The 19,378-nt window shown below is 41.9% G+C and overlaps 2 protein-coding genes across 3 annotated transcripts in view; both read right to left on the bottom strand.

Annotated features, from left to right (window-relative positions):
- Positions 1–432: 432 nt before the first annotated feature.
- Positions 433–12,842, bottom strand: kcnv2a (potassium channel, subfamily V, member 2a; the record flags this gene model as incomplete). Its single annotated transcript, XM_080047013.1, has 9 exons — positions 433–726; positions 1,729–1,854; positions 2,579–2,695; positions 3,253–3,507; positions 5,081–5,272; positions 9,173–9,344; positions 9,442–9,620; positions 9,829–9,966; positions 12,705–12,842. The coding sequence occupies 9 exons, from the start codon at positions 12,840–12,842 to the stop codon at positions 433–435; spliced, it is 1,611 nt and encodes a 536-aa protein (XP_079903139.1).
- Positions 12,843–14,692: 1,850 nt separating this feature from the next.
- The window catches only part of vldlr (very low density lipoprotein receptor), a 53,629-nt gene continuing 48,943 nt past the window's right edge, over positions 14,693–19,378 (bottom strand). For both annotated transcript variants that reach the window (XM_080046493.1, XM_080046492.1), the window contains 3 exons: positions 17,773–17,850; positions 17,175–17,344; positions 14,693–15,794 (listed from right to left, as the gene is read on the bottom strand). In XM_080046493.1, coding sequence (XP_079902619.1) covers positions 15,759–15,794; positions 17,175–17,344; positions 17,773–17,850 — 284 coding nt within the window. In that variant the 3' untranslated portion in view covers positions 14,693–15,758. The remainder of the gene's footprint in view (positions 15,795–17,174; positions 17,345–17,772; positions 17,851–19,378) is intronic.

The raw sequence follows: 19,378 nt of genomic DNA on the forward strand, positions 1-19,378 counted from the left end.
TATTTATTTCATCATAACATTGCGCCGTAAACTTGTATATTGCTTATATAAGTCGCATTGCTGGTTTTTTTCCCCTATTCGGAGGCTCCGTTGATGTGAAATAACTTCCGCTGCAGTGGATTGTGGGTCAGAAACACCCAAAAAGCATGCCTGTTTCCACAGTAAAAACCACAACCGGTTATAGTAGGGCATCCTGGTATTTTTTATCTGTCCATATGTATTGGGGACATTCTAAATCTTTTTTTCTCCCATACTGAATAGCAGGGACGTATTGGGATTGGAATGCAGCCTCAGAAGTGTGCAGTCTAAATCCATCCAAAGGGTCTTTACACAAAGTCACAAGTTAATTTCCTCTGTGTTACTCCATAAATCCTCACTTTGCTCTCGTCAACACATCCCTTAATGTCTCTCCGGACAAGATCTTAAGACATTTTAGAACCTGTCTCCCTCCAGGCCGGGCTGTGTCCTCTTTTGAACGGCGTCCTCACAGCACTCTGCGAACCTCTTGGCCGCCCTCTTGGCGAAGCTGACCTTGCCGCGGGCCTTGGTGACGGCAGCGTACTCGTGGGACTTGAGCGTGGTGTAGTAGTCAGAGAACTTGTTGTAGAGGATGGAGATGGGCATGCCGTTCAGGATCACCCCGAAGGAGATGCAGATGAAGGCAAAGACCCGGCCCAGGTTGGTCTCTGGGATCATGTCCCCATAGCCCACTGTGGAGATACTCACCTGGTGGATGAGAGAGGAGAACTGAATCATTCCAGGGCTTGGTGCAAAACCCTGCTTCATATCTACCTGTGGTTTCTGTTTTGGTTTTTTTTTGCACCATTGTATGTATTCTCAAGGAACAAGTTGTGTACCAAGCCACATTGTTGAGATTAATTGGAAACTGACAGGCACTGAATTGTCAGTATGTTAAATCCAACAAAGAAATAGCTTAAGTGTTTCTCAAGATCCTTAAAAAAAACGCCTGAATAGTAAATGATTTCTGGACTTGATATTACACTGTCCGGTATGACTCCATGTCAGCGCTACCCTTTCATAGAATACGGTGACATTTTTTCAGAATTTTACAGGAGAGCTCAAAACCAGCTTTTAATTGATTGTAATTATTTAATAAAAAAAACGGCATATGAAAGCAATCTCCGTGTTTGTAGAGATTAGGCTTCAAAAAAAGAATGACTAAAATACAGTCTTACCATATTTTCTTAATCGTTTGTGGGTATCTCAGATTCTCCAAGCATTCGATAACACTTGTTCTGTCCTATAAATGTTGTTCTTTTCTGCAATGCCTCCATATTGTCAGCTCTTTTATCCTATTTAATAATGCACTTGAATTACACTTACGCCTTTAGTGCGCCAAGCTCAATTGATGGTTTTCACTTACACCTTTATGTTTTCAGCCTTTAATTTAAAAAGTAAAATGTAGTGACGTTACTCCTTTAACATTTGATAGTACTAATCAAGACCTTTACAATTATATATAAAAGTCATTTTCACCAAATATGTCACTTATGTTGCTCCAAGCCCTGGAATTATAAACTTATAATAAATACTTTACTAAAAGATTTGATGTTTTTCATTGGCTTTCTTATTGACGTAAGCCCTGATTTTCACACAGGCATCCGTTGATATTTAAAACATTTACACATATATCTACATAAACTTTGTGCAACTATTTAAGCCAACATGTCTGAACAAAGTGTATTGTTTGTGTGTGTGTGGACTCACAGCTGCCCACCACCATGCGTTGGGCATGGAGGTGAAGTTGGTGTTGTGAACGTCATGCTCCACAGTGTAAACCATGGCTGAGAACATGAAGATCCCCATGGCGATGAAGAGTAGCAGACAGCCCACCTGCGCGCACACACACACACACACACACACACACACACACACACACACACACACACACACACACACACACACACACACACACACACACACACACACACACACACACACACACACACACACACACACACACACACACACACACACACACACAGTTTATTGAGCGTTTCCTGTGTCTTTCTTATGTTCAATCTGACGCAAAGCACCATGACCCACAGACGTAATAACTTCCCATGAACCTTTACTGAAAAACTAAATCAAAATCTGCTATTTTTAATATGATACTGTTTTCCTGGAAACGTAATCATATTCCCACAAAGGTAATAACAGCTGCCTACCAGGAACCTAATCCGCACTTAACTGCGAACATAATATTTATTTCGCTTGCAGGGATTTATGAAGTTTGTGGGAATGTCACATCTTCATCTTTCAACATTTTAATAAATGCCCAAAAATGTAATAAATCACTTTTACAATCGAAATCTGCGGTTTATACAAGCTGCTAACTCTAATGTCTTCATGAAAGCTGTGGATTTTAATTAAATTATCAGGTAATTCAATTTGTGGGAAGGTATTCAAGAGGGTAACACACCACAAACTATTTACTTAAAAATGTACATGAACATTGCGTCTCTGCTACTCCTACACATTTTTCCCAGATTTGGATACTTGGATAAACTATTCAAGTACAAGTCAAGTGATTCCCATAGTTGTGTAGTGGTCAGACCTGCTGGTAGCACTGTCTCAGTGTGAAGCCGAACGCTCGGAGGCCTGTAGAGTGACGAGCCAGCTTCAGGATCCTGAAGATCCTCATCAGACGCATGATCCTCAGAACCTGGCCCACCTACACAGAGACAACAGCACAGCAGGAGAACCAATACATACAGATCCTACTGTTTAACTTAAGTTATCTTTATTAGTCAATTTACCCAAGGCACATTGATATTTGTCTTTCCGCATATCCCCTCTCAAGTTACCACACTTCAGGGGCGCAGGGTCAACCATAGTACAGCGCCCCTGGAGCAGTTTGGGGTTAAGTGTCTTGCTCAAGGACACAATGGTAGAGATGGTTGGCACTGTAGACGTAATACAAGCCACTACTAGTTTTACATCTAACACCCTGCTGTCCGGTGCCGGGGATCCAACCAGCGACCTTGTGGTTACTAGTCGGACCCCTTTCCTCTAGGCCATCCTACCACCCCTATTTATTAAGTTTTTGGTTATCTTCCTAACCTCACCATCAGCCCCTTCTCCTCCTCTTACCTTCCCCACCCCGGCCATAGCATTGATGTCCCCCTCCTCCTCTTACCTTCCCCACCCCGGCCATAGCATTGATGTCCCCCTCCTCTTCTTACCTTCCCCACCCCGGCCATAGCATTGATGTCCCCCTCCTCCTCTTACCTTCCCCACCCCGGCCATAGCATTGATGTCCCCCTGGTGCAGGTGTGAGTCGTCCTCCTCCACACACTCCAGCAGCATCTGCAGGTAGTGGGGCAGGATGGCCACCAGGTCCACAGTGTTCAGCATGCTGCGGGCAAAACACCGGAGGTCTGGAGTGGAGAGCAGCCGCAGCAGATACTCCAGAGTGAAGAATGTGATGCAGAACGTCTCCACGTGTTCTCCATAGAACCTTCCACTGGGCTCGCCCGACGCTGTCTGGAAGGACAGCATAGTAAATAAGTGTAGCGTGGTGAGGGTGATGGGCTGTTATTGAAATAGTGCTGCGTTCAGGAGCATGCACAAATGTCCAGGATATAAAAAAAAAAGACAAGCCAGTAAATTGACCTTGTTCATGCATGTTTGGTCATTTTAATTTCCTCTGTTGGATTGCTGACTTCCAACAGCTGCAAAATAGTGAGAACATTTCAAACTCCATCCACCTGCCAGGTGTGGCATATGCAAATGCTTATAAGGCAGCATGATTATGGCACAGGTGTACCTTAGGCTAGACACAATAATAGGGCCACTCTAAAATGTGCACTTTTATTAGCACACAGCACAATACCAGAGATGTCACAGGTTCTGAGGAAGCGTGCTATTGCCATGCTGGCTGCAGGAATGTCTACCAGAGCGGTTCCCTGTGGAATGAATGTTCATCTCTCTACATTAGCCGTCTCCAAAGTCCTTTCTGAGAATCCAACCAGCCTCATAACAGCAGAGCCCTTTAACCACAGCAACGCAGGACCTCCACATCTCTGCGTGGATTAATGCTGGGTGTCACTGTATTGGGCAGATGGCAGACAGCGTGTATGTTGCAGTTCAGTGCCTAATACATGTCTGTTTTCAAGATGAAACTGCACATTTTAGAGTGGCCCTATTATTTTGTCCAGCCTAAGGCACACCTGTGCAATAATAATGCAGGCTTATCAGCATCAGCATCTTGATATGCCACACCTGTCAAGTGGATGGATGATCTCGGCAAAGGAGAAGTGCTCACCAACACAGATGGATTTAAACTCATTTGTGAACAACAGAATTTGAGAGGAATATGCTTTTTGTGTGCATAGAAAAAGTCTTAGATATTTATTTTCAGCTCATGAAAAATGAGAGCAAAAGCAAAAGTGTTGCATTTTTATATTTTTGTTCAGTGTATTTATAAGTGCAAGCATGATAATGTATTGACCACAAATGGCTCCCTGTTTCCATGCAGTACTCCATTGTGGTGCCTGGTGACACTACTCTGTGGTGGATGTTGGGGACTGGGATTGAATTGATTTCTAGAATGATGTGGCCTGTTTAACATTCAAGGTCTGATCTGTAAAGTGTGCTCAACTGTTCTTGTATAACTCCTTCCTTATTATTCCTTCATCTCTTCTCTGTATGTTTTTGCACATTTGAGTTTGATTGATAGCATATCCCTCTATGGAACTTGCCTTTTATTCTAAGAATTCTTCTTGTGGAAGGGTGTATGCTGTGCTGTCCCTTTAAGGCAATGTTAATGTGACATTCACAGCAGTACTGTTTAATCACACACCATCTGTGAATTGAATGGCTCACAGATGGAGCGTGACATGTCATTCCAGCTCATCGATATATACATTACATACATATTCAATTACACCACCACCTTGACCTGAGGAAGGCATGGACTACACACACACACACGCGCGCACACACACACACACACACACACACACACACACACACACACACACACACACACACACACACACACACACACACACACACACACACACACACACACACACACACACACACACACACACACCTTATACTGCATCTCCTCCACAGTGTTGAGTGTCATGGCGACCAGAGAGACCAGGACAAACATGGAGGAGGCCACTCCCATCAGCTTAGCAGGGACCGAGGAGAAAGGTTTCTCCATCAGGTTCCACATCTGTCTTCTAATGGTCCCAAACACCATGTAGTGGAACATGGCCTCGTTCTCCTCCATCTCCACCTGGAGCCACAGGGACACACAGAGAGTCACTCACTGCAAACAATTTACAAAATACTATTTTTTTATTAGCAATAAATATGACCAAATATGGCCAATTGTGAAAATGGAATGGAGTTTGTTTCATGTTACATTGATCAGCCCACTAAGGCAAATGTCTATTTGTGATATTGGGCTACACAAATAAAACTGATTTGATTTTGATAACATTATTTTCCTTTAAAAACGCAAACAAAACCGAAAACTCTTTTAGTGTGAACTGTGAACTAATACAGTGCATAACTAGAACTAGCGCCTGGTGGTTGTATGCCTCTGCTAAGCGTCTAATGGCCGAAAGGTGAAAGTACAGAGGTCGTAGGTAACGTCGCAGTGACCTCTGACCTTTGAAATCTATTCAGTTCACCCTTGTGTCCAAGTGGAAGTTACATTCCTCAATGCATTCTTTAAGTATCGGCTCAAAGGATTTTAGGGTCAGTGTCCTCAACCTTTGACCCCCAAACATCCAAACAGTACATACATAACTCAAAGTGTGAGTTAGTGCCAGATTTGAAGAAAATCACCCGTTCATGAGATATTGCGTTCACAAGAATGGTACGGATGGACAATCCAGACTCATAATGCTTTCCGGCCTACAGCTATCGCGGTTGCAGAGGCATAATAAATATGACCAAATTTGGACAACACAGGAACAAAACAGAACATTCCTTTAGTGTGAAATAATATATTAAGTCTGTATAGGTATTAAATCAGAGTAAAAGGTGTGTCAAGCATCTCCATTTAAATGAGACAAGTGCAAAGCAAGACGTCAAGATCACACACTGAAAACACTAGTGAATTGAAGAACCAAATACTGTAGTAAATATCAAGACAACACAAGAGGAGGAGATTGGTCAAACAAACTGCATCCCGATAGTAGCCTAAGCTTAATGTCCATCTGTTGAGACGCCAGAGTGGAGCGCTGCTTTATAATGTAGGTCAGACAGCAGATTACTGACTAAACCACCACAGGTAAACATGACTCAATAATTACATTGCTGAACCAAGGTGGGGGACACTGGATGTTTTATTTTGCAACACAAAATACTTATTCATACCATAGTTCATACCAGACTATTCGGCCCATTTATAACTACCCCCCAGTGTGAGCTGCAGATTTGATTGATTTAGAATTGTAATAGGTGTCAATTACAGTGCCTATCTATCTACAACCACGATTTTGAAAACGTTGTGACATTATGTAAAATGTACTGTATTTAAAAACAGAATATGATCATTTGTTAATCCTTTTTCACATACAATCAAGTTGGAAACAATACAAAGGCAATATATTTGATTGGGAAAGCTGTAGAATGTTAAAAAAAAAACCTGTTTGGAACGTTACTCACATAAACATGTTAACTGGTAACAGGTGATATTATCATGGATGGATATGAAGGGGCATCCCGTAAAGATCTAGTCTTCACAAGCAATATTGGGGTGAGGCTCACCACTTTGTGAAGAACTGCAGACGAAAACAGTCCAACAGTTTAAAAACAACATTCCTGCAAAGAATTGAAGGATTTCGCCTTCTACAATCCATAATATAATTAAAATATTTAGAGAATCCAGAGACATCTCTGCACATAAGGGGCAAGGTCCACAATTAAAATGTAATGCCCATGACCTCAGGTGGCACTGCATTACAAAATGACATGATTTTATAAAGGTTATCATTCCATGGGCCATGGAACACTTCAGAAAACCATTATCGGTAAACACAGTTTGTCGCTAGTACACCCACAATGCAAGATAAGACTTTACCATGCAAAGTGAAAGCCATTTATCAACCACATCCACACAAGCAGCAGACTTCTCTGGGCCTGGGCTCATCTGAGATGGACTCACGCAAAGTGCAACAGTGTGCTGTGGTCTGATGAGTCTACATTTCAAATAGTTTTTGTAAATCATGGACGTTGTGTCCTCAGGGCTCCAGAGGTAAAGGTCCATCCAGATTGTTACCAATACAAAGTTGAAAAGCCAGTGTCTGTGATGGTATGGGGGTGGGTTAGTGCCCATGGCATGGGTAACTTGCACATCTATGAAGGCACCATTAATGCTGAAAAGTACATACAGGTTTTGGAGCAACATGCTGCCATCCAGACAACGTCTATTTCAGGGACGTCCCTTCTTATTTAATGAAGACAATACAGAGCAGCATTCTGCACATCTTGATACAGCTTGGCTTCGTAGGAACAGAGTGCGGGTACTAGACTGGCCTGTCTGCAGTCCATACCTGTCTACCATTAAAAAAAATGTGGTGCTTTATGAAGCACAAAATATCACAATGGAGACCCCGGAATGTTGGGCATCTGAAGTTGTATTTCAAGCAAGAATGGGAAATCATTTTGCTTTCAAAATATCAACAATTAATGTCCTCAGTTCCCAAACGCTTACTCAGCGTTGTTAAAAGAAAGGCTGGTGTAACACAGCGGTATACATGCCCGTCCCAACTTTTTTGAAACGTGTTGCAGGCAACACATTTACATATATGATGTGTTTGTACGGTTTTATATTAAATACACGTCAAAAAGGATTGGTAAACGATCACATTCTGTTTTATTCACATTTTACATAACGTCCAAACTTTTTCGGAATTGGGGTTGTATCTGTCCTAAATGGGACACTAAAAGAAACTACACTTTGATACAATGTTAAGTCGTCAGTGTAAAGCTTGTATAACAGTGTTAATTTACTGTTCCCTCAAAATAACTCGACACACAGCCATTAATGTCTAAACTGCTGGCAACAAAAGTGAGTACACCCCTAAGTGAAAATGTCCAAATTGCTCCCAAAGTGTAAATATTTTGTCTGGCCACCATTATTTTCCAGCACTGCCTTAACCCTCTTGGGCATGGAGTTCACCAGAGCTTCACAGGTTGCCACAGGAATCTTCTTCCACTCATTCATGACGACATCACAGAGCTGGTGGATATTAGAGATCTTGCGCTCCTCCAACTTCTGTTTGAGGATGCCCCAAAGATGCTCAATAGGGTTTGGGTCTGGAGACATGCTTGGCCAGTCCATCACCTTTACCCTCAGCTTCTGTAGCAAGGCAGTGGTCATCTTGGAGGTGTGTTTGGGTTGTTATCATGTTGCAATACTGCCCTGCGGCCCAGTTTACAAAGGTTGAGTGCACTTGCTCAGGGTCATATCCAGAGGTTACCTTTGGAAAATAGACCTATGAATACTGCCAGCATTGCTGCAGGTCTTGAAGGGGTGGGGGGTCAGCCTGTCAGTGCTCAGACTATACGCCACACTGATCACACATGATCCCCTTCCTTCGTAAACCGGGCTGCAAGGCAGTATTGCAACATGATAACGACCCCAAACACACCTCTTAACGACCACTGGCTTGCTAAAAAGCTGAGGGTAAAGGTGATGGACTGGCCAAGCATGTCTCCAGTCTTAAACCCTATTGAGCATCTTTGGGGCATCCTCAAACGGAAGTTGGAGGAGCGTGAGGTCTCTAATATCCACCAGCTCTGTGAAGTCGTCATGAATGAGTGGAAGAGGATTCCAGTGGCAACCTGTGAAGCTCTGGTGAACTCCATGGCCAAGAGGGTTAAGGCAGTGCTGGAAAATAATGGTGGACATTAACAACACAAGACATTAATGGCTGTGTGTCGAGTTATTTTGAGGGAACAGTAAATTAACACTGTTATACAAGCTATACACTGACTACTTTACATTGTATCAAAGTGTCATTTCTTCAGCGTTGTCCCATGAAAAGATATAATGAAATATTTGAAGAAATGTGAGGGGTGTACTCACTTTTGTGAGATACTGTACATGTTCATGTACGTCCTCTGTATGGAGGTGGGGGAAACATTACACTGAATGTATAGAGAGGCCCCACTGTCCTACCTCTGCTATGAGCTCCTTCTGTATCTTGAGGTTCTCGCTCAGTTCATCCTGCCTCTCTTCAAAGGAGATGCGGCAGCAGCGTTGACTGTATTTGATCCTGACGCCCCAGTAGTTGATTTCCTCCAGGAAGTTCCGGGGACACAGCTCGTCTTTAATGCACAACACTCCAGTCCTGACAGAGGGGACACAGGAGACAGGGGGTTTTCAATGGCTCAAATAATAAGAAGGGTATCTGACTGTGTTTATTTTAGAATGTTTCTTGTTTTTACCTGTAGAAGTTGAAGACGTTGTGGAAGATTTTGGGGTCCCGGTCGAAGAAGAACTCGTTTCCCTGCACGATGTAGTCGTCACACAGGTCCAGCTTCTTGCTGTGGTCTGTGTACGTGGCCAGACGTCCGATCCTTGTCTTTGGATACCTGGCAGCTAAACTGTAGGGCAGGGAGTACACCTGGAGGGCAATGTAATACAAGGCTTTTAAAATGGTAACGAAAGTGGGAAAAAACATGCCAGCATGCATGGGGGGGGATGCATGGGGGGGCATACCTGCGTTTGACTTTGGCCCCACAATTGACTGATTGTGTTTCATTGCAATAGAAGTGTGAGATCAGTGTGGTTTTCAAACAGAACATTGAGGTAGCAGAGAGGAGTAAAGTTACCGTTCCTCCCACGTTGATGTTGAGAATGAAGTGTTTGTGTTTAGAGAGCAGCAGGCGAGCCTCAGACGCTGAGCAGCCATCCTCCTCTCCATCATGTTCATACTCTGCATACAGGTCATAGATGTCTCGGCCCAGATCCTGCACACATACAGTACATCAGATGGATTAATGTGTGTATTAGTGTGTGTGTGTGAATGGGTGAATGTGGTAAGAAATGTAAAGCACTTTGGGGCTGAGAAAATCGGCTAAAAAGTGCCACTGTATATAAGTCAAGTCCAATGCGGAATGAATGCTTGTTTACAAGATGAATGACACAATATGAAGAAATAGTCAAATAAGCAGAATACAACTGAGAAAAAATAACATTATGAGAAATATACACTCAACAAAAATATAAACGCAACACTTTTGTTTTTGCTCCCATTTTTCATGAGATGGACTTAAAGATCTAAAATTCATTCCAGATACACAATATTACCATTTCTCTCAAACATTGTTCATAAATCTGTCTAAATGTGTGATAGTGAGCACTTCTGCTTTGCTGAGATAATCCATCCCACCTCACAGGTGTGCCACATCAAGATGCTGATCTGACATCATGATTAGTGCACAGGTGTGCCTTAGACTGTCCACAATAAAAGGCCACTCTGAAATGTGCATTTTTTTGCTTTATTGGGAGTCTGGGGACTCAGAACCAGTCAGTATCTGGTGTGACCACCATTTGCCTCATGCAGTGCAACACATCTTCTTCGCATAGAGTTTATCAGATTGTCAATTGTGGCCTGTGGAATGTTGGTCCACTCCTCTTCAATGGCTGTGCGAAGTTGCTGGATATTAGTGGGAAGTGGTGCACGCTGTTGTATACGTCGGTCAAGCACATCCCAAACATGCTCAATGGGTGACATGTCCGGTGAGTATGCTGGCCATGCAAGAACTGGGACATTTTCAGCTTCCAAGAATTGTGTACAGATCCTTGCAATATGGGGCCGTGCATTATCTTGCTGAAACGTGAGGTGATGTTCATGGATGTATGGCACAACAATGGATCTCATCACGGTATCTCTGTGCATTCAAAATGCCATCAATAAAATGCACCTGTGTTCTTCGTCCATAACAGATGCCTGCCCATACCATAACCCCACCACCACCATGGGCCACTCGATCCACAACATTGACATCAGCAAAGCGCTCACCCACACAACGCCACACACGCTGTCTGCCATCTGCCCTGAACAATGTAAACCGAGATTCATCCGTGAAGAGAACACCTCTCAAACGTGCCAGACGCCATCGAATGTGAGCATTTGCCCACTCAAGTCTGTTACGGCGACGAGCTGGAGTCAGGTCAAGACCCCGATGAGGACGACGAGCATGCAGTTGAGCTTCCCTGAGACGGTTTCTGACAGTTTGTGCAGAAATTGTTTGGTTATGCAAACCAATTGTTTCAGCAGCTGTCTCAGTGGCTGGTCTCAGACGATCTTGGAGGTGAACCTGCTGGATGTGGAGGTCCTGGGCTGGTGTGGTTACACGTGGTCTGCGGTTGTGAGGCCGGTTGGATGTACTGCCATATTCTCTGAAACGCCTTTGGAGACGGCTTATGGTGGAGAAATGAACATTCAATGCACGAGCAACAGATCTGGTTGACATTCCTGCTGTCAGCATGCCAATTGCACGCTCCCTCAATGCTTGTGGCATCTGTGGCATTTTGCTGTGAGACAAAACTGCACATTTCAGGGTGGCCTTTTATTGTGGACAGTCTAAGGCACACCTGTGCACTAATCATGATGTCAGATCAGCATCTTGATGTGGCACACCTGTGAGGTGGGATGGATTATCTCAGCAAAGCAGAAGTGCTCACTATCACACATTTAGACAGATTTGTGAACAATGTTTGAGAGAAATGGTAATATTGTGTATCTGGAATGAATTTTAGATCTTTAAGTCCATCTCATGAAAAATGGGAGCAAAAACAAAAGTGTTGCGTTTATATTTTTGTTGAGTGTATATAACTAATTATGTGTACATTCACATATCTTTAAAAAACAAAATTCTAGATAAATCCAGAGTTAAAACCTTAATTACATTTTTACAACATATTTGTGTCCTAGGTTTTTACAGACAGATTTTGGATACAGCATTTTTTCATTTTATTTCATAAATTACTACATAAAATGTAGTTAGAAACTCATTTTCTGCTTGTAGGAAAATGTATCATAAATCAGACAATTAACATTTGAACCAATCCTTTGTTATACCGTCACAATAGTGCTAAGAATGATTATGGGACGTTTAGTTGATGTGCTTTAGAAGTTGCAGATGGTTATAATAAAGTCAAATAAACACCTACATGTACATGTTGGCCCTTTTATATTTATAATAGTATGAAGGAAGATATTAAGTTATGGAAGCAAAATAGAGAAAAATCCCAAAAATTGACCAGTGCTTGAAAAAACAGTAGCTGTGTTCCAAATAACATACCTTTTCTCTTTACTACACTACATACTAAAGTACAGAAGAGTTTTAGGGCCACAGGAGAGAGAAAAAAAATCAGATAAGGAAGGTTTTTTCAGAGAAATGTCAAGAATAAAAGACGAATACTCCAAAATGTTATTGAGTTAGCGGTGCATTTATGTATTTTCAGCATACTACAAATTGACGTGCATGTATTGGGACATCCTAAATCTTTTTCTGGCATACTAAATAGTAGGGAAGTATGGGTATTGGAATGCAGGGAATGTGTTTGACTGCAGTGTCTCGCATTAAACCAATTTAAACTCCACAGTGTGATATTTACTTTCAGATTTTGAAAAAGATAGAGTAAAAAGAAGACTAGAACATATGATGAAAAACACAAAAAGAAGTACTAAGGGTCTGACCTGCATGGAGCTCCATGGTTTGACACACACGTTGCTGAGGTCCACATAGTCCACAGGTTCTTTGAGGGCCTCAGTCCAGCTGCCAGGCTTGTAGTTGGGGAATAAACTCCTGCTGCGGGCTCTGATGCGGGTCAACATGGTCATGGCTCAATGCGGGTCCCTTTAACCCCTACAAGTCAACTAAACCTGCATGGAGACACATCCTGCCAACTCTGACACCATCACACACACACACACTAAAGCTGCCTCTTGAAATGTGAACACACACACCTACATACATAAACAAGATGTATGAATGGGGAAAGATGGCATGCAAGGATGGGAATTTTTCACACTAATTCAGAAAGGAATGAGGTGAACAGGCATGTAGCATACACACACGTACACACACACAGTTATGAAGGAGAAAGTGACTCGTCGTCTACAGCAGCTGACTGAGATGATCTGGGTGCTTAAAGTTTTAAATACCTTTATCCTCTTTCATCCATCTCTTGATCTCTCTCTCTCTCTCTCTCTTACTCCTCCCACTTATTCAGACATGTCATAACTTTACAAATCTGGCTCTCAGGGGCAGGACGGAACGCTTGATATTAATGTCAAACTAATACATCCAAGTTTGTTTTGCTATATTTCATGGCAGACATGAGTCAAAATACAAGAAATGAGAGCAAGAGTCCAAAGCCCAGCTAAATGACCGAGGGTGCACTTGGGCAAAGTAGGGCTATGAGCCAATGCGCTGTACACAGGCATGTTGGTAGTAACGGTGGGCTCCTTTGTTAACATATCAGTTTACAGAGCCCAGGCTGTGTATAATCACTATTTTCTTCAGTGCACACACACACACACACACAGTACGTAGGACTACAAGTAGCAGATTGTGAGGAAATATTCACCAATTTTGCCAAGTGTTCTCCTGAAGTACACTCTAAATTGTCAATGTAAAATAAAAAATAAACGTGAATCTTTTTCTTTTTATTGCTGGTGTTCAATGTAGCCTAGTATAGCCTGAGCCCATGATGCCTTTCTTTATATGCAATTTAGACTTCCACATCTGATATATTTTTTTATCTCTGCCTAATCCAAGGCTGTGTTTGACGTGATAACTCACATCACATGGGTGGAGATTAATCCCTACTGCATTTAAACGGGGATGATGAGCGGATGGAGCCGGACGCGTTCCAAATAAAAACGACTTAGCCACCCCCCCGTTCTGTCTCCACCCACTTCCTTAACTTGACAAACACAACTGCCTCCTGTTTGTCTCTCTGAAGCTATCCAGCCGTGACCAATCAAAAGCAGTGGGGCTGCTGCAGGGATTAAACAGAGTGCTGGATGCTTGAAAGAGAGAGTGGTTTCAGTTGAGTGTGTTGTGTGTCTTTCTAGATCTAGATCTACCTCCTCTTCCAGGATCAGGGCGATTTGTAAACATTTTTTTCCCTGATGTCACACTCATTCTCAATAAATCACTTTTTGATAACCTTTCAATGCACCTAAAATGTTAGTCATTACAAGGCTGCAGAGATTTGGGATTCAGTGGTGGCAAGTAGCTAAATTGAGCTACTTGTACTTTACTTGAGTAGTTCCCTTGTATGTCATTTTATAAATTATATAAGATTAAAAGTGGAATACTTTTAAAGGTTCACAAACTCAAACAGTAAAACACATCAGTAATAATGACCAAGAATGTTATAAAATATGTTGTATGTCAAATAAAAGCAGTTGCAATGGAGTTTTTTTTCCCCTCTTGTTGTAGTAGTACTTTAACATAAGTAAAGGATCGGACTACTTCTTCCTCAACAAAGGGACTTGGCCATGTTGAAGTTAGCACTGGATCCTGTAGAATTAAGTGTTTCCTTCATTGGAATTAAGGGGCCCAAATCATGGAATTACTATGTAATATAGTGTTAACATTACACACACACACACACACACCTGATAGAAAAGACAGAAGGCAATGTTTTGAACAACCTTGTGGATTAGGTTTTAATTCTTAGTGATTTGCAAATGGGTTTCTTCACAGATACAGACCTTTTTAAGTTTTAATAGTGTTCCCTCTCACTGTACAAGGCTAGAAAAGTTCACAGCAACAGCACAAACATACAAAATAGTTACCAAATTCATTTGCATTATTTTTGTTAAAGTTTTTTTTAGCTTTTTCTTTCTTGTTAAATACATCTGAACTCTAACCTGGTACGATGCCCAACCATAGCAAAAAGTCATTTCATGTCCAAATTTATACAATCTTATTTACACGAGGAACATTTGATCAAAGTGCATTGAAGAGAGTCCTGATTGACCGTCATGTCTCTGAGGGATGATGGGTTAATATATATACAATGTTTACAAATGCTTTCATAATAATAATAGAATAATAACACTGACTGAAAAAACAGCTTGTAAGAATGGGTTTCAGGAAGTACCGTTGGAAAGGAAACGTGACCAAAAAAAAAAAAACTTACATCTTGGATATTACTGCCCAAAACGTGATCGTATATAAATATTGACAACAAATCAAGATCACCCGTGGATGCCTTACTCTTTAAATAGAGCCTCGATCCTCCCCCTGCTGAATACTGTCAAAGAAAAGCAGTCTCTGTAACACGTGGGATAGCTCAGATCCAGTTCTAAATCCTGTCCAGCAGAGTCCACTCGTTTGTCCTCAGTTTTCCAGTTGGGAAGTCCCCCGGGAGAGGGGGTTACATTGTGGAAGTTAGCGGCATCTCTAGTGAAAAGACGGCATGGGAAACCAGGAAGCGAGACAGGAAGCTATCTGAGGCCCAAAAATGATGAGGACCAAAACAGTAAGAAGAAGAATCCTCAACACTTTGAATGCACTGAGGGAAAAGAGTTATGACACATAATTCATTGTAGTATTCACATTATAAATAACATCTCCTCCGGTCATCCTCTCCACAGATAGTGACATAATGCACTTGAGAAGGCATGTGGTCGTACTGTAAGGGCTGCTGCTGCTGCTGCTGCTGCTACGGACAACCGTCGGCATGGAAACGAGGAGGCGCCACGCAACGGCCGAGTTGCCGTAAAACAAGACGATCATGATAAATCGTCATCTGTGCTCACTATGGAAATCTGGAGACAGAGAGAGAGGGAGGGGGAGGAGAGGGAAAGAGGAGGCTTCATCACATGTTGGAATGGTTTTTGTTCTGTCCAGGAGTTCAAACTGTTAGCAGGGGGAAACTGCTAGTCTGGCTCTGATAGGGGTAAGGGTATACTGGTGTCACGTTATGCCATGATATGGATTTTGAAATACCATCATGACTTCATAAACAACCATACGTTTTGGTTTTAAGCCGTACGGTCTAGGGTTTTAGCGCGCACAAGGAGGAGCAGGCTATGTCGCTAAGCTAGAGAGGAATCAATCACGTTTAGTTTTGAGGGATTCAGTAAATTCTCCACGTCCCAAAACTAGGTGGCCTCATTTACTGCTGCCACACCTTATGCTCAGAATAGTAAGAGATGGGACGATATGATAGGACAATCATCGCATTTCTTTTTTATAAGTCCCATTGACATAAACAAAAGTCTCATTAACAAGCTCCTGCATCTGAAGTTTGTTGTTTAGCCTGTTCAGCCTAGATCATGGTGTGAAACTCTGCCATGTCTGTGTGAAAATGATACATAACATTTACCTTTCATATTCAACATAGTACATGTATTTATTACCTAAAGAGATAGGCCAGGCTGCTAATGCTAAAGGCTATCAAAAAAGTAATACTTGAAAAATACTGTGCTAACTTTGTTAATATTATAATGTATTTATATAGCACTTTTCTAGAAACTCAGTCGCTTTTTTGTTAAGCGTTATCATCCACCCCTAGGCTCTGTCCAAAGAGAACACACAGCTTCCATCAACTCTGTTTACTAATCAACACGCTGAATGTCCTTTGCTCTTTTCCTCGTCTGAACAAACAAAGATGTGTGGTGCAGCTGTGAGGCTGGAGGCAGAGGTTTGTGTCCATCTTGTGGCTCTGGCCGGCTTTAGCTTAATCTGTTTAATCTGTGTACAGAAAGATGTGCTGTGTGGATGGCCAGCAGTGAACTAAGGATTACTCTAGGTCAAGGAGAGACCAGAGGTCGTCACCAGGCTGGCTCTCCATCCTCTAAGTCAGGAGGTTTAAAATGGAGGGCTGCTCAACAACTCTACAGCAGCAGATTACTTTTGAATTTGAGCAACATTTATTAAAACAGAGCTTGTTATTATTTCAGGTAAAAGACTCTGAAGTTGCTGCATACAGCATTTGGTGGATTTCAGGTCACATTGGGATCAGTACATCCAGCCTTTTAAAGGTGGAGTCAGTGATGGAAAATGCGTGTCAAAAACATTTGTCAAAATGGGTGAATATCTGAGGATGTGTAGATAGAGGATAGGAGATATTTACTGATTTAGACAAAGTGACCTGACCTGTGTCTAACCCATGATGCTCAGTGGATGTGTATTTGTCTACTCACTGCAGGGTAAGTGTGTCCCACATTAGCGCCGTGCCGCGTGATGTCGATGTTGAGGTCTTCTTCTGTGGTCTTTAGGTAGACGGGGTTGTCAAAGTTCATGCTCTTCTGGTTCCTCAGCTGCCAGTTTCTCCACATCAGGTAGCCGCCCGCCCCAGCCATGGCTATCAGCACTGAGCACAGGGACAAACGGAAAACCAGGATTTTTAACATGCATCCAGTGATATGCATTTTTTTTTAAACCAGGTTTCTGACTCAACCCTATAATAGCTAAGGCCACAAATGACTGTTTGACTGCTAATGGACTTAAGAACAGAAGTGCCCTACTTAGTTTAATTAATTCAAGACAGTTAGGATTTGTGAATTTGTAGTTATCCATCCATCAGACTCATGGGTGTTTATATTAAGTGTGAGTGAGTGAGTGAGTGAGTGAGTGAGTGAGTGAGTGAGTGAGTGAGTGAGTGAGTGAGTGAGTGAGTGAGTGAGTGAGTGAGTGAGTGAGTGAGTGAGTGAGTGAGTGAGTGAGTGAGTGAGTGAGTGAGTGAGTGAGTGAGTGAGTGAGTGAGTGAGTGAGTGAGTGAGTGAGTGAGTGTCCACTCACAGACGGGCAGTATGGCCCAGGCAGCGACAGATCCTCTGGCTGTGGAGTCCACCTGGATGGATGTGCTCACATTGGCCTCTGGAAGACAAAACAAAGCACAGGTCAGCCATTTAACCAAACACCTTATGTCACCTTCAGGACATCTTGTTCACACTAAATGCACATTGAATCATGAAAAGGAAGAAGACAAATATATAAATAAATGCAATGAGCAGCATGGAGGCCTAAGGAGAGTGTGGAAGGCCAAAAAGCTGACTGGTTTGTGATTGAACTTTACAACCTGAGGTAAATGATCATCTCCCTTGAAACACATCCAGCTGATGTTTTAATGCCCTGTTTGGATTCAACAGATATTTAAGTAAAAGAGATATGAACTGATGGCTTCAACAGGACTCTGACAGATCACATTGCATATCGGCAGAATAGGAAACCATGACATTTCAAAAGCTGACTAATATAATAGGGTCCCTTAACAGTGAAGAAAACTAGCATGTCTGAAATTTAACAATTAAATGAATGAAAAACATGTATGCTCAAAGATGATAAAAACGTGTACTTGTACCGAATCTCTGTTCTGTTATGTAAATGATCTCACTCAAAATAAAACTTATTGGCACATTTAGTTGAAAAATTATGATATGATCACGAACAGCTTAAATTGAGGTCAAATGTCAGCAGCTGTAAATGTGAACACATCTCCATGTTCTGCCAGAATATAGAAACTGTGAATTTGACAGTTAGCTCCAATTTCTGAAAAAGTAAAAAGTTTTAAACTTAAAGAATAGTTGAATTTCTTTCCCTGGGCCAACAGTATCCAGTCTGAGTGTGTCAGTGGAGCGGTTTGGTGTCAGAGACCAGTGAGTGACATGACTGGCAAACAGCTCGGCTGAAAGCAGAGACTTCAGGACAAAGGGTTTCTTCCTGCCAGTCAGTCAGTGTGCCCTGCTGCCTAATGATGATGTCATCAACATGCCTCTCAGACACAGACAGCAGTGCACTGGTCAAACTCCAACTAAACTTAAATACAAACTGTACTAGTACGCCACCAATCTTTACATTCATGTAGTCATCAGCATGGTTAAATACACTGTAAATACTTATTTTACACGACTTGTAAAACTACTAAATGAAAAAGGTCAACAATTTAAAAAAAAGCATCTCCTCCCCCGTCATGATGGTATACAGACTTGATTGGACAACTTGCAATGCAAAAAAAATGCAGAACTAGTTTTATCAACTGTTACTCAAACACTAAGTGTACTTGTTAAGGAACTAGTTTCAGCTCTGGATTTAGAAATGTTTTTTTTTTTTTGTTTTTTTCCAAGATATTTTTATTAGTTTTTTAATAGAAAAGTGAAAAGTTGTTAGTTTATTACAGACAGGTTGTATAAAAGAATAAATAAACAACTTATGCCACTTACATTGAAGATTTAGAAAGTTTTTGAATTTAAATACAATGGTGAATGAAACATTCTGTGATTTTGAATAGTTGTGTTGACTTGGGACACTGGTTGTTCCTGCCACTAGGGGCTGCTCCTGGGCTGTGTTAAAGCTTAATGCAGACCTGTGGTTTCATAGCCAGATTATCCTTCTCACCAGCTGATAG

Source organism: Ammodytes marinus, assembly GCF_949987685.1.
Source record: "Ammodytes marinus genome assembly, chromosome: 18".
Lineage (NCBI taxonomy): Eukaryota > Metazoa > Chordata > Actinopteri > Uranoscopiformes > Ammodytidae > Ammodytes > Ammodytes marinus.